Source organism: Mus caroli, unplaced genomic scaffold (assembly GCF_978045245.1).
Source record: "Mus caroli unplaced genomic scaffold, Mus_caroli_1 scaffold_1, whole genome shotgun sequence".
NCBI classification, from domain to species: domain Eukaryota; kingdom Metazoa; phylum Chordata; class Mammalia; order Rodentia; family Muridae; genus Mus; species Mus caroli.
Window position 1 is genome coordinate 69,783,929 of NW_028227256.1, and position 14,927 is coordinate 69,798,855.

General features: G+C 39.6%; 1 protein-coding gene across 3 annotated transcripts in view; it reads right to left on the reverse strand.

Annotated features, from left to right (window-relative positions):
- The window catches only part of Ankar (ankyrin and armadillo repeat containing), a 68,863-nt gene that overhangs the window by 48,761 nt on the left and 5,175 nt on the right, over positions 1–14,927 (reverse strand). For 2 of the 3 annotated variants that reach the window (XM_021167919.2, XM_021167911.3), the window contains exons 1-3: positions 8,979–9,368; positions 7,243–7,878; positions 1–35 (exon numbers count right to left, since the gene is read on the reverse strand). The exon at positions 1–35 is cut by the window's left edge and continues 403 nt beyond it. In XM_021167919.2, the coding sequence (XP_021023578.1) occupies positions 1–35; positions 7,243–7,843 (636 nt within the window). In that variant the 5' untranslated portion in view covers positions 7,844–7,878; positions 8,979–9,368. Of the gene's footprint in view, positions 36–7,242; positions 7,879–8,978; positions 9,369–14,927 lie in introns of those variants that run through there. The other variant, XM_021167928.3, reaches the window with a different exon arrangement.

Genomic DNA, 14,927 nt, shown 5'->3' on the forward strand with positions numbered 1-14,927 from the left:
ATCAAAGTCTGGGTCATTTGTAATATCAACCAAACCTTCACAGTAAGAAGAAAAATAAGTAGTAAGAGACCAGAGGTAAGGAAAGGTTCCATGAAATTTTCTGGGCAAGGCACAGTTGTTGTAATCATGAACTCCAGATGTGGACATCTCTACTAGGTTGTCACAGAATTGGGCCCCCCAGCAGTCAGGCTGCCAAACTCATAGCTAATAAGACATTTATGGAAAGGGAGAGTCATGGCCTTCAGTTGTGTGCCCACTGCTGATTCTACTAGGTTCCAACTGTTAAACAAAAGGCCCTGGTTAAACAAAGTGGATCACAATGTAAAACCAAAATTCATGAGTCTTGGAAAGGGGCTATTAATAGCATGAGAGTGAGTTAAGGGTTAGGGAAGAGAATGCAAAGGCATCACCTACAAGTATAAAGTTGTCAAGGAACAGGCTGTATTCAACACCAGGCCTATCCATGGACACACATCCTATGTACTTTGCCAGCCTAGTGAGTCTCCCAGAATCCCCTTTGCCTACATCATTGCAAACCTCAGTCTGATGCCTACTTGCACATTATAGGTGCTGGCACAGCCTGATAGTTCCCTGAACTCTTAGCTTCTCACATTGCCTACAATCTTCAGGCCTAACCTCAACTGAACTGCCTATGTGCTGGCCTAACTTGGTGAATTCCCAATACCTCAGCCCACCCATGTCATCTCATACTCCTAAGCATATCTAAGGCAGGGCATCTTGCACATAAGTTCAAACAGGTGCACCTATTGTCCCATTTGTGCACTTGCTTGGTTACAACTGACTTGGTATCACCCCATTCTACCAATCTGAAATCAACACTACCTTAAGAGTTTGGCTTACTATTTCCTCCTCTCGTCTGATCTGCGATCAACCAAACTTGGGCAACAACAGAAAGAAAACCAAACTACAACTCAACAAAGGCAGCCTAAAATCTCACATCCGACATACAACCCTAAAAAGAATTTTACATGCCCCGGTCACATCACAAAAATACAAACTATATGAAAGGTCAATATAGTATATCTCCCCCAAGGCCTACAAACCCCATATAGAAATGTTCTCCAATGAAAATTATCCAAATGAACCTCAGGACATAGAACTTAAAAGAAAAATTTTATCTATGATGAGAATTTGAGGAGTTTAAAGAGCACACAAGCTGGGCGTGGTAGCACACGCCTTTAATCCCAGCACCCGGGAGGCAGAGGCAGGCGGATTTCTGAGTTCGAGGCCAGCCTGGTCTACAAAGTGAGTTCCAGAACAGCCATAGCTATACAGAGAAACCCTGTCTCGAAAAACCAAAAAAAAAAAAAAAAAAAAAAAGGACACAAATAGCTCAATGAACTTAAAGAGGATGGGAATAAACTCCTGAATCCCATCCAAGAAAGCACAAATACATCGATGAATGAGATAACAAAGAAAACTCAAACTCTAAAACCTAAATTCAATAATGAGAAGAAAATGGAAATAGTGAAAAGAAACAAGCTAAAATGAAGATAGAGTTTAAATATTCAATAACACAATTTAAAAAGGAGAAATCCTTAGCAGTAGAATGGATTAAGTAGGAGATAGACTATCAGGACTTAAAGATAAAGCAGAGGAATCTAACTGCAACCCTAACCCCAACTCCACCCTAACCAAGACTATGAAAACTTTTTAAGTCACAGGAAAGAAATATAGAGAAATTGAGTCACCAAAAAGACCAAATCTATGAATTGTAGGCAAAGATGAAGAAGCAGAATCCTCAACAGTATCACAGAAACAAAACAAAACAAAACAAAACAAAACAAAACAAAACAAAACAAAACCTGTCTCCAAATTAAGAAGACATATCCATTCAAGAAGCACACAGAACACAGTCAGGATCAGGAAAGAAACTTTTCATAGCATATTATAGTTAAAACACTAAATACACAGAATAAAGAAAGCATACTGAATGAGAAAAATCACAAGTCACAAAGGAAAGCCCATCAGGGGCTGGTGAGATGGCTCAGTGGGTAAGAGCACCCGACTGCTCTTCCAAAGGTCCGGAGTTCAAATCCCAGCAACCACATGGTGGTTCACAACCATCCGTAACAAGATCTGACTCCCTCTTCTGGAGTGTCTGAAGACAGCTACAGTGTACTTACACATAATAAATAAATAAATTTAAAAAAAAAAAAAAAAGAAAGCCCATCAGAAAAACAGCTAACTACCCAGTGGACAATTTAAACGCAAGAAAAGCTTAGACTAGCGTACTCATAACATAACACAGATGCAAATCCAGACACTTTTACCTGGCAAAACTATCAGCCATAATTGAAGGAGCCATAATTTTATCCGTTGTATAAAAAGGCTAAAAGAATTCATGTCCACAGAGAATCAAGCCCCACAGAGAATACTGGAAGCAATACTACAATAACGAGAGGGAGGGATAAGTATAGCTGAAAGAATGTATAAAGAAAACAATGTGACTAAAATGACTGAAATGTAAACCATGAGTAAGGACACAAACAGCAAAACAAAACAAACAAAAAAGCCCCACAATTTAATGACTATAATCAACACACAACTTTCAATAACAGCTTTAAGGTCAATAACAGCCTCAACTCCCCCAACAGCACAGGTAAGTCAAAAAGATTAAGAAAAAAAAATCAGTTTTCCTTTTGCTATTGCATTTTCCAACTTAGGCTTCAGAAGAGGCTTGCCTCTAGTGTCCTCTGCTGTGGTAAAGTGACCAATGACATCGCCAATGTCAACTCAATGTCAGCAGACCTAGATAGTGACCAAAGATGGGCTGATCATCCTGATGCCTGGGACTGTCCTTTTGTGACTGTCCATTTCTGAGCTTGATGCCTGAAAAACACCTTGGGTTGACAGAGGGCAGGCATGGGCATAGAGTAGTGGAAGGGTACTGCCAATATTTGAATGCCCTAGAAGGTACCCTGGATGAGAAGGATTCAAATCCTGTGCTGGCTTCTCAGGAGTTACTGTGAATTTAAGATTGACTGCCAAAAGTATCACAGCCAGTACCTGAGGGTCAAAGGGAATGTATTAAAAAAAAAAAAAAACAATAAAACAAAACAAACCCCCCCCCAAAAAAAAAACCAAGCGGACTTTCATGGAGTATATCCACAAGCTAAAGGCCTATAAGACAATTCTGGCTGCCCAGGCTGAAGTTCAAAGGGCTAAGACCAAGAAAGCACAAACCAGAGCGCAAAGAGCACATCCAGGCCAACACTCTGTCCAAAATGGAAGAGACCATGAAATACAGCTTCCTTCATGTCTGTACATAGTGGACTGGCTGTGTAGGTATGTGGTTCAGTCATTAAAATAAAACAAGTCTTAAAAATAAAAGAAAATCCACTTTTCTTTTGTCTACAAGACACTCACTTTAGATTTAAACATAATCACCACATTAAAGTGTAAGGATTGAAAGAAAGTTTCCAAGCAAATGGGACTAGGGAACAAGCAGGTGTTGCTACCTTAGTATCTGACAAAGTAGAATTAAAACTAAACTTGATTAGAAGATATAAAGAGGGATGTGTTGTTCTAATCAAAGTAATAATGAATAAAGAACACAATATAATTCTAAAAATCTATGCAACAAACTCTAGTGCACCCAATTTCATTTAGAAAAAAAGTGTACCACTAGAATTAAAGAGACAGATTAACTTGAGCTCAAAAATAGGAGGTGATTTCAGTACCCCACTTCCTCCAATATACAGAGATCTGGACAGAAGCTAAACAAACATCAGAATTAAATGACATCATACACCAAATGGACCTAAAAATATCTATAATATTTTACCTAAACACCAAAGAATATACACTCTATTCAGCAGCTCATGGAAGGTTCTCTATAATACCCCACATACTGGCACAACAACTAAATCTTATCAAATTTAGAAAAGCTGAAATGACTCTATTTTATCTGGCCACAATCTTAATAAAATGTGGAATTAAGATCAAATGAATCTCTAGTAATTACAAAAATGCATGGATATTAAGTAACATATTGCTAAATGGTGAATGTATCAAGGAAGATATAAAGAAATAGGACAGAAGAATTGGCTCAGCAGTTACCTGGGTTCAATTCCCAGCATCCTTGTGGCAGCTCACAACCATGTATAACTCTAGTCCTAGGGGATCTCTCTAGGCACAAGGCATGAATATGGTGTCCATAAATACATACAGGCAAAACACTCATACACATAAAATAATAAATAAATCTAGTATTTTGAAGATGTTTAAAAGGTTTTTTTTTAATCCCTGGAATGAAGAGAAATTAAAACAACATAAGCTCTAAACTCCTACATTAAGAAATCAGGGGTAAGGGGAAATCAAAAATAAATGACTTAGTGATGCATCTCATGAATTTAGGAAAAGCAAGAACAAACCAAGCCTCAAACCAGTAGACGGCAAAAAAATTAATAATAAACAGAACAGAAACGAATGAAAAAGTAAAGGAAGCAACGTAAAGAATCAACAAATCTAAGGGCTCACTCTTTGCAAAGATAATCATGGCAATAGACATTAGCACAGTTATCCAAATAAAGGAAAGAGGAGACCTAGAAGACCAGAATCAGAGATCAACAGAAAAATACTACAACATATGACAAAGAAATCCAGGACATTGTAAGAGAATATCTTAAAAACCTCTATTAAGTTAAAAAAAAAATCTTCAAACATCTTCAATAAAATACTTGCAAACTGAATACAAGCATATACTAAAAATGTCACCCACCATTAATCAGGTTGACTTTATCTGAGCAACACAGGGATGGTTCAGCATGGTTATATGTAAGTATATATAATAAATCATACTGTCTTAGTTAGGTTTTACTGCTGTGAACAGTCACTATGATCAAGGCAACTCTTATAAAGGACAATATCTAATTGGGTTTAGTTTACAGGTTCAGAGATTCAGTCCACTAACATAAAGGTGGGAGCATGGCAGCACGGTGCTAAAGAGGAGCTGGGAGCTCTACATCTTGTTCCGAAGGCAAACAGGGAAAGACCAGCTTCTAGGCAGCTACGGATGAGGGTCTTAAAGCCCACACTCACAGTGACACACTTCCTCCAACAAGGCCACACCTCTTAATAGTGCCACTCCCTGGACCCAGCATATACAAACCATATAACATATATAAATGGACTTAAATTTAAAAATCCATGTTTGATGATACAGAAAAAGTCTTGGAAAATCACTATCTTACCAAAAAGCAATTTACAGATTCAGTACAATCCCAAGAAAAATCCCCATAATATTCTTCACAGAAATAGGAAAAAGAAATTTAAGATTCATATGGAACCACAAAAGATCCTGGAAATCGAAAGTAATCTTGAGCAAAAAAAAAAAAAAACAATGTTGGAGTTATTACCATTCCTGATTTTAAGCTGGAAATAGCAATAAAAAACAAAATGATCTTGGCACAAAAATAGATATGTATATCAATGAAAGAAAATAGAAGGCCCAAACATGAATGCACATAGCTACAGCCAAACTTTGGCTATAGCTATGATATTTGAGAAAGATGTCCAAAATATACATTGGCTGAAAGATAATATCTTCAACAAGTGCTGGTGGGGAAATTGAATGTACGTATGTAGGAGGATAGAATTAGAACTACATCTATTACTCTGCACAAAAAGCAACTCCAGGTAAGTCAAAGACCTCAATGCAGAACCTGAAATGCTGAAACTACTAGAAGAAAATACAGGCAATACCCTACATGACATACGTGCAGGAGAAAATGCTTTTGTAGGTCTCTGTGTAAACCTGTTGGAAGATTAATATCCAGAATACACAAAGAACTTGGAATTCAAGAAAACAAATTATCCAGTTGAAAATAGTCTACAGATCTGAAAAGAGTTCTCAAAAGAGGAAATGAAAAAAATGGCTGAGAAATATCCTTTAAAGCGTGCATCCTTGTTAACAATCACAGATTACATCAGTCACAACGAATGAATGGCTAAGTTCATGAAAACAACTAACAACAATGGCTGGCAAAATCCAGGGCAAAGGAACCCTTCTCACTCACTCCTGTTAGAATTGAAAACTGAGACAGCCACCATGGAAGTAAATGTGGGGAATTCTATCGTATGACGCAGCTATCCTATTCCTGGGAGTGCCCCAAGGACTCAATAGCCTGCTCTAGAGATACAACCATGTTTATGTTGCTGCTTTATTCACAATAGCTAGAATGTGCTAACAGCCTAAATGTCCTTCAACTGATGAATGGACAGTAAAAAAGTGGTACATATGTTACAACAACATTCTATTCAGCTGTAAAGAAAAATGAAAGTAACAAATAAATAAATGAAACTGGTAAATACTGTATGTGGGTAACCCAGATGCAGAAAGCAAGGCCATATGTTCTGTCTTTTAGACCTGAGAATATAACCTGAGGTACTAGAAGCCAGGAAAGTATAAAAGCATTGTAGTAAGGCAGAGGGGAATGAAGTTCCAAAGAGGGCAATAGTAGGGGACAGGTATAATGGGGGAAATGGGATGGCTCTTAATTGGGAAGGGGATAGAGAGATAGAAAAACCCACAGGGAAACATATTCTGTAAGCTCACTTAAATTATATAATAACTATATATAAGTATAAAGATATATGTGTGTGTATATATGTGTGTGAGTATGTATGTATTTGGTTTTTTTAATTGTAAGTAAGATGACAATACTTCCCCTAAGAACCATGCATGATCACAATAAGATTTATGTGCATACGCACCATGCACAGGGCCTGTACAGGTTCAAACCAGATGGAAAACCAGCTCTGAGATGGGGAAGTGGATATGGACTTCAGCCTATGACTAAGGAGCTATCTGTAATTGGTATTTGGTTGCAAAGGATAAACTAAATTTTCTACAATGGAGTCTCACTGAATATACCTACCAGACTTCAGAGTAGGTCCCATGCCCAGATGGCAACACAAAATGAACTCAACAGTATTTTTGTGGGCTTTTTGTATCATGTTGCTTCGTTTGGACACTTTTTGTCTTATTGGCCTTTTACTTATATATTATGGATTCTGATTTTGCACTGTGTGTGTGTGTGTGTGTGTGTGTGTGAGAGAGAGAGAGAGAGAGAGAGAGAGAGAGAGAGAGAGAGAGAGAGAAGTTTCTAAGTTTCTTTCATCTGTTTGTTTGCCCGTTTGTTTTTTAAAGATAGCAAGAAAGAGTTGGAGGAGAAGAAAAGTGTGATCAAAAAATATATTTTATGCCAAAAGTCTTACCTGCTGAACTAAACTCAGAAAATACATCTTTAGTTGTTTGAGGCTTCCCATCTAGATCAATGTCCATGATTGTGCGCCACAATTCAGAGAATCTGGCTCGTTTCTCTTTGGGCATGTATATTCCATGCCACAGTGCTTTTAGCATGTAGTCAATCTGGATCAAAATTTGTCCAACCCTGGTATCATAATAAGCAGGAGGTAATTGACAAGAACTACTCTGATCAAAATTAGCTTCTAAACTGATTGAAGGAATTTGATTTAAGCAATAAATTCCAATGGCCAACTCCCTTAAGATCTGGTGGACTTCCCTGTAGTCTAAGAGGGCAGTAGGGTCTACAGGAGTCAGTAGGATGGCAGTGGAGAAGCCTGCATTATTCATTTGACTCATGAGTCCACACGGGGTTTCTAGCTGAGAACGAGCATCATCCTTGGCAGCCAGCCAGCTGACCAGTGTTGTTGTTAATAATTCTTGCACTTCAGTTCTATCGTATTTTTCAAAAAAAGCAGAGGCATTTCTTTGCACTGCTAAATTTTCCCGGAAGGTTTCTTCATCTTGTTCTTGATCAATTTTAACTATTCCTTTTTTAACTATTCTTGACATTTCTAATTAAATCTAGTGTGTTCTTTTTGAAGTTTCTGCAACAAAGCAAACAAGCAGTAGTATTTGTCATGGCAAGGAAGTTGGCTTTTTCTAGACTAAATATGCACTTTTCATCTTTCTAAAGCGAGCTAATCTTTTCATGGACAGTCTGTACTTTTTTCAACCTCCAATTAATTGAATCACAAGAAACTTAAATTTTAATTATAATTCTTAAGGTTGTAAAATCTTTTGCATCAATCACATTAAAATTACTTGAAAAGCTCTGCTTTTCAGTCAAAAGTTACTGAGAAATACTCAGTGCTGTACACAATTCTGCCAACAACTGACCACACTGACAGTTGTCTCATAAGATTATATATAACATCCTAGTTTGTGTAGGAACATTCTACAATGTTTATACTACAGTGAAACAGCTCCCACTCTTCCTGTCCATCCCAATTAAGTTTCCACTGCTGTGATGCATGCCATAGCCAAAGAACTTGTGGAGGAAAGGGTTAATTTAGTTTCCAGGCCACCCAGCCCATCATCAGTGGGAAACCAAGGTAGGAACTTGGAGGCTGAGATCAGTAAGAGATCGATTACTGGCTTGCTACCTCAGGCTTTCTCACTTTGCTTTTTTATGCACCCATGACTATCTGAGCAGAGATAATGCTACCCACAGGAGATGGGGCCCTTTTGTATCTATCATCAATCAAAAACATGTCCCACAGAATTGTCGACAGGGCAATCTAATGATTTGGTTGCTTGAGATTTTTTTTTTAAATAACCTTAACTTGTGTGAAAAACTTGGTAAAAAAACTAAACAGAACTTCATCATTAAATGGCATGTGCCTGTATTTTAGAAAAACATTAAGTTTGTATATGAGAAGCTACTGCTTTGTATTTTTCATTGTAAATCATTTTAACCGCCTCCTCCTCTTTTCTGCCTCCTTACTCAATCCTTTCTGACACACCGTCCTTCCCTTCTTAGAAGCTCTTGAGACCTGCACGCCCGGAACAACTGAATGCTGCTTTCACAATAGTAACTGTTATTCTTTTCTGAGCATCTAAGATGCTCCCCATATAAAACACGGTACTTATTTTACTTCTTTAATGCCATTGGCCTTCCTTCACTATAGTGATTTTTGAAATTTACCTTGCATCGAAGTCACCTAGACCTTCTTAAAATACCTGTTTCTGGATTACACAGGGGTGGGGGAGAGAAATTGTATTTTGCAGTCAATGCTGACACTGTGCATAGAATCCAGCTTGCGGGGGCATTTTTCTACTACTTCATAGCAGCCAACATGTAAACTTAGGAGATCCCAGGACATGATGGGGGCTCAACATTTTGAGAATCGGAACCCTTCTCCAAGACTTGTGATCATAATCAACAGCAACTGCCATGGTCATGGGAAGAGACAAGGAAAAGGGAGAGGCCTACTTGGAAATGATTTTCTTGGCTAAGGAGAGTTGCTTTGAGGATGGTCCCTAAGGTATTCCCAGGAAGAGACAGCCTTTGCTTGGAATGGCTTCTCAGACTGCCCAGAACCATCTCACAACTGAAGCGCGCACGAGACACTCAGGAAAGCCCCGCCTCACAACTGACGCTCAGAGAAGCCCCGCCTCACCAGAGCGCAGGAGATGCTCAGGGAAGCTGGGAGGGCCTTACCTGTGCTGAGGGTTAAAGTTGGTTCAAACTCCTGGGAAACCCCTGAGCCGGCTAAAGTTGTCCTAGGGCCTCCCACATGCAGATTGCTCCTTAGGCCGAGAATGTGCCCGATGGCCACAGTCCAGAGATTGACCCCATGAGAACAAATGCTCTAACCTCTCTCTCTAGATCTCAGCTTCCACTACTGTGCATTTGCTTTTATAACAGAAATCTTGAAGTGGCATGGGCCAGTGCTAGGCTGCAGCCCGTCTGGAATCCTATTATGCAACAAACATGTACTGAACATCAATTAAGAGGCACACAGCATGCTGGAGGATGAGACCACAGATAGAGGGAAAATGGCAAAATCCCACGTGCTTGCCAATGAGGTGTAAGATGTTGACAGTACCAAAAAGAACATCCATCCAGATGCCTGTGGAGTGACTTTTAAAATAGGGTGGGAAAATAAGAGCTACCCATGCGAACAATTGCTGAAGTCACTCTTCTGGGAGAGGGTGGTGTTGTTTAAAGTTTGATAAAAATAAACCAGGCTCCCCTTACTGATTATGTTTCTTTTGACCTTGCTCTTTTCTTAACTTGGAGACATTTAACTTCTAACTACTAAATGTCCTCTGGATCCAGAGGTCCCAGGGTTATTTTAGCAGGATGAGCCAGTCCATCAACAACCTGAGGCGCCCCAGCACATCACAGCTGGAAGGGTCTCAAGGTATCATCTGGTAGAGCTCTCTGCCAGCAGGAACAGGTGGCTGACACTTCTTAATTTTTTCGTTTTTAAGATGACTAAAGATTTTTATCATAAACATTTCACATGGCATGAAAATAAAGATTCTTCTGACAAGTTAGTAAAAACACAAGCAAATGTATTTAAGAATATATACATAGATACATATATGTATGTAAAATTTAATGAAAAAGAGGAGGTGAAGCCATACAAAGACATAAAGAAGGGGTATAAGGAGGGATTTACAGGAAGCTCAGGGAAGAAATAAAATTATATTGTATTATAGTATATATTAAAATATACTAAATATAATAAAAGAAATAATTTTTAACATCATGGTTAAACATACTCACTAAAACATATGAAAGAATTCCTTTGTTCACTTGAACTTGAGATTTGTACAAGGAGACAAGAATGCGCCAATCTAGCTGGACAGTGGTAGCACACGCCTTTAATCCCAGCACTTGGGAGGCAGAGGCAGGCGGATTTCTGAGTTCGAGGCCAGCCTGGTCTACAAAGTGAGTTCCAGGACAGCCAGAGCTACACAGAAAACCCCTGCCTTGAAAAACCAGAGAGAGAGAGAGAGAGAGAGAGAGAGAGAGAGAGAGAGAGAGAGAGAGGACCAATCTTCATTCTTCTACATGACAACCACCAGTTGAACTAGGCGCCATTTGTTGAAAATGCTGTCTTTTCCCACTGGATGGTTTTGGCTTCTTTGCCAAAATTCAAGTGACCATAGGTGTGTGGGTTTATTTCTGGATCTTCAATTCTATTCCATTTATCTACCTGCCTGTCACTGTACCAATACCATTCAGTTTTTATCGCTATTGCTCTGTAGTACAGCTTGAGGTCAGGGAAGGTGATTCCACCAGAGGTTCTTTTATTGTTGAGAATGGTTTTTCTATCCTGGGTTTTCTTATTCCAGATGAATTTGAGAATTACTTTCTACCTCTGTGAAGACCTGAGTTGGAATTTTGATGGGGATTGCAATGAAAATCTGTAGCTTGATTTGGTAAAATGGCTAGTTTTACAATGTTAGTTCAGCCGATCCATGAGCATGGGAGATCTTTCCATCTTTTGAGATCTTCAATTTCTTTCTTCAGAGACTTAACGTTCTTGTCATACAGATTTTTCACTTGTTTGGTTAGAGTCATATCAAGGTATTTTATATTATTTGTGACTATTGTAAAGGGTGTTGTTTTTCTAATTTCTCTCTCAGCCCATTTATCCTTTGAGTAGAGGGAAGCTACTGATTTGTTTGAGATAATTTTATATCCAGCCACTTTGCTGAAGTTGTTTATCAGCTGTAGGAGTTCTCTGGTGGAATTTTTGGGGTCGCTTATGTATACTATCATATTGTCTGCAAATAGTGATACGTTGACTTCTTCCTTTCCAATTTGTATCCCTTTGATCTCCTTTTGTTGCCTAATTGCTCTGGCTAGAACTTAAAACCAGATATGCTCACTGAATCTAAAAGAAGAGAAAGTGGGAAAGAGCTTCGAAAATATTGGCACAGGGGAAAATTTTCCTGAATAGAACACCAATGGCTCATGCTCTAAGATCAACAATTGACAAATGGGACCTCATAAAATTGAAAAGCTTTTGTAAGGCAAAATGGCAACCCACAGATGGGGAAAAGATCTTTACCAACCCTACCTCTGATAGAGGGTTAATATCCAAAATATACAAAGAATTCAAGAAGTTGGACTCCAGAGAACCAAATAAACCTTTTAAAAACTGGGGTACAGAGCTAAACAGAGAATTCTCAACTGAAGAATCGCAAATGGCTGAGAAGCACTTAAAGAAATGTTCAACATCCTTACTCATCAGGGAAATGTAAATCAAAACGACCCTGAAATTCCACCTCACACCAATTAGAATGCCAAGATAAAAAAAGAACTCAGGTGACAGCAGATGCTGGCGAGGATAGGGAGAAAGAGGAACACTCCTCTATTGCTGGTTTGACTGCAAGCTGGTAAAACCACTTTGGAAATCAATGTGGTGGTTCCTCAGAAAACTGAAAATAGTTCTATGTGAAGACCCAGCTATACCACTACTGGGCATACACCCAAAAGATGCTCTAACATATAACAAGGCCACATGCTCCACTATGTTCATAGCAGCCTTATTTATAATAGCCAGAAGCTGGAAAGAACCCAGATGCCCCTTGACAGAAGAATGGATAAAGAAAATGTGATATAATTACACAATGGACTACTACTCAGCTATTAAAAACAATGACTACATGAGATTTGCAGGCAAATGGATGGAACTAGGAAATATCATCCTCAGCAAGGTAACCCAGACACAATGGAACACACATGATATGTACTCACTGATAGGTGGATATTAGCTGCAAAGCTCAGAATACCCACGATACATCCCACAAACCATATGGAGCTTAAGAAGAAGAAGAAGGAAGACCAAAGTTTAGATGTTTCAATCCTACATAGAAGGGGGAACAAAATAACCACAGGAGGTAGAGGGAGGGAGGAAGGGTCCTGGAGGAAGAGAGGAGGGAGAGGGGAAAAAAAAACAGGGGCAGAGCAGGTACTGGAAGGGACAGGAGAGAAGTACAGAGGGTCAGAAAACACAATAGAAACATGTAACAGTGTGGCATGGGAAACTGGGAGTAGCCACTAGAAAGTCCAGACTCCAGGGAAGCAAGAGGCTCCCAGAACTCAATGGTGATGACTTGAGCCGGAATACTCAACAAAGGGGGAGATACAACCTATAGAGATCACCTCCATTAGAAAGACACGGTCCCCAGTAGAGGGATGTGGCCATCCAAGCATCTCAAAATTTTTAACTCAGAAATGTTCCTGTCCAAAGGAAAGACGGGGACAAAAAAAAAAAAAAAATGAAACAGAGACTGAAGGAAAGACCATCCAGAGACCACCCTACCTAGGGGTTCATCCCATCTGCAGACACCAAACCCCCACACTATTGCTGCTGCCAAGAAGCACTTGCTGACATAGCTGTTTCCTGAGAGGTTCTACCACCACCTGACCAATACAGATGTGGATGTTCACAGCCAACCATAGGACTGATCCTGGGGACCCCAATGGAAGAGCTAAGGAAAAGACTAAAGGAGCTGACGGGAATTGTAACCCCATAGGAAGAACAATAACAACTAACTGGACCACCCAGAGCTCCTGGAGACTAAACCACCAACCAAAGAGTATACGTGGAGGGAGCCAAGACTCCAGATACATATGTAGCACTGGATGGCCTTATCTGACATCAATGGGAGGGGAGGAAGGCTTGATGCCCCAGTGCATGGGGATGCTGGAGGAGTGAGGCAGGAATCAGAGGCAAAGGGGAGGGGAAGAAGGAGAAAGGGTTGGGGGGGGGGGCATTGTGGAGGAGTAAGTGGGAAGGGGGATATCATTTGAAGTGTGAATGAATAAAATGGTTAATAAAAGTTGATATGCAATTATAGAATAAATTTGTATACCTAAAAAAATGAATTCTTTTGTCACTCTGAGCTTTAAGTTCCTCATATACATTCAGGTAATACTGTTTCCTTCAGTTACTGCAAATATTCTAAAGTATGGAGAGGACAACACAGTGTGAACTGGGAAGAGACCTCAGTCAAGCAAAAAACCCCGTACTCCATGGTATGCCAGTTTCCAATCCCATTTCAACCCTTTACCTGCTGTATAACTCTAAATAACACATTAAACTTCTCTGAGTTCAGTTCGGAGGACAATTGCAAACTGGTACATCACCAATTCATTTGCATGTTCTGTGAGGACATCAGCAGACTCAAACACCTGGTACCCATGGATTCTGGTATCACTGAAGGTTAATTCCCCATTTCCCATCTACTCCTGTGTGAATCTGCTCTCCATCCATTGACTATTTCAATGTGCTTATGTGGAATCAAGGAAAAATGAAAGTCCAGAAAAGATATATATAAAAAAAAAAAAAAAAACCTTTGTTTTCTCCAAGGTTCACTACACAGGAAGTGAGCTGAAGTGGCCTTTAGAAATCTTAAACAATTCTGGGTCTCAAATGGGGAAAAAGTACTGCCCATCTTCACCTGCCTAAGGGACACACTCCAGAGCTGTTCCTGGATGAAAGTCTCCAGGAATCACTGATGGCAGGTGTCTTAGTCAGGGTTTCTATTCCTGCACAAACATCATGACCAAGAAGCAAGTTGGGGAGGAAAGGGTTTATTCGGCTTACACTTCCATACTGCTTGCTGTTCATCACCAAAGGAAGTCAGGACTGGAACTCAAGCAGGTCAGAAAGCAGGAGCTGATGCAGAGGCCATGGAGGGATGTTCTTTACTGGCTTGCCTCCCCTGGCTTACTCAGCCTACTCTCTTATAGAACCAAGACTACCAGCCCAGAGATGGTCCCACCCACAAGAGGGGCCTTTCCCCCTTGATCACTAATTGAGAAAATGCCTTACAGTTGGATCTCATGGAGGTATTTCCTCAACTGAAGCTCCTTTCTCTGTGATAACTCCAGCTGTGTCAAGTTGACACAAAAATAGCCAGTACAGCAGGTATTATAAAGTGTAAGGTTCTAGTAGACTTCCCATAGGTCTTCAGTGCTCCTTATATACTAAAGACAAAACTGAAGGATGTGGACCAAACTTTTTAGGGAAGAAAGAAGGCTATATACTGTCCTGGAGTTGGTTAAAAAATACCACAAACTGCACAGCTAAGATTAAGGTTTTAACAGGTTTGGTTTCTGATGAAG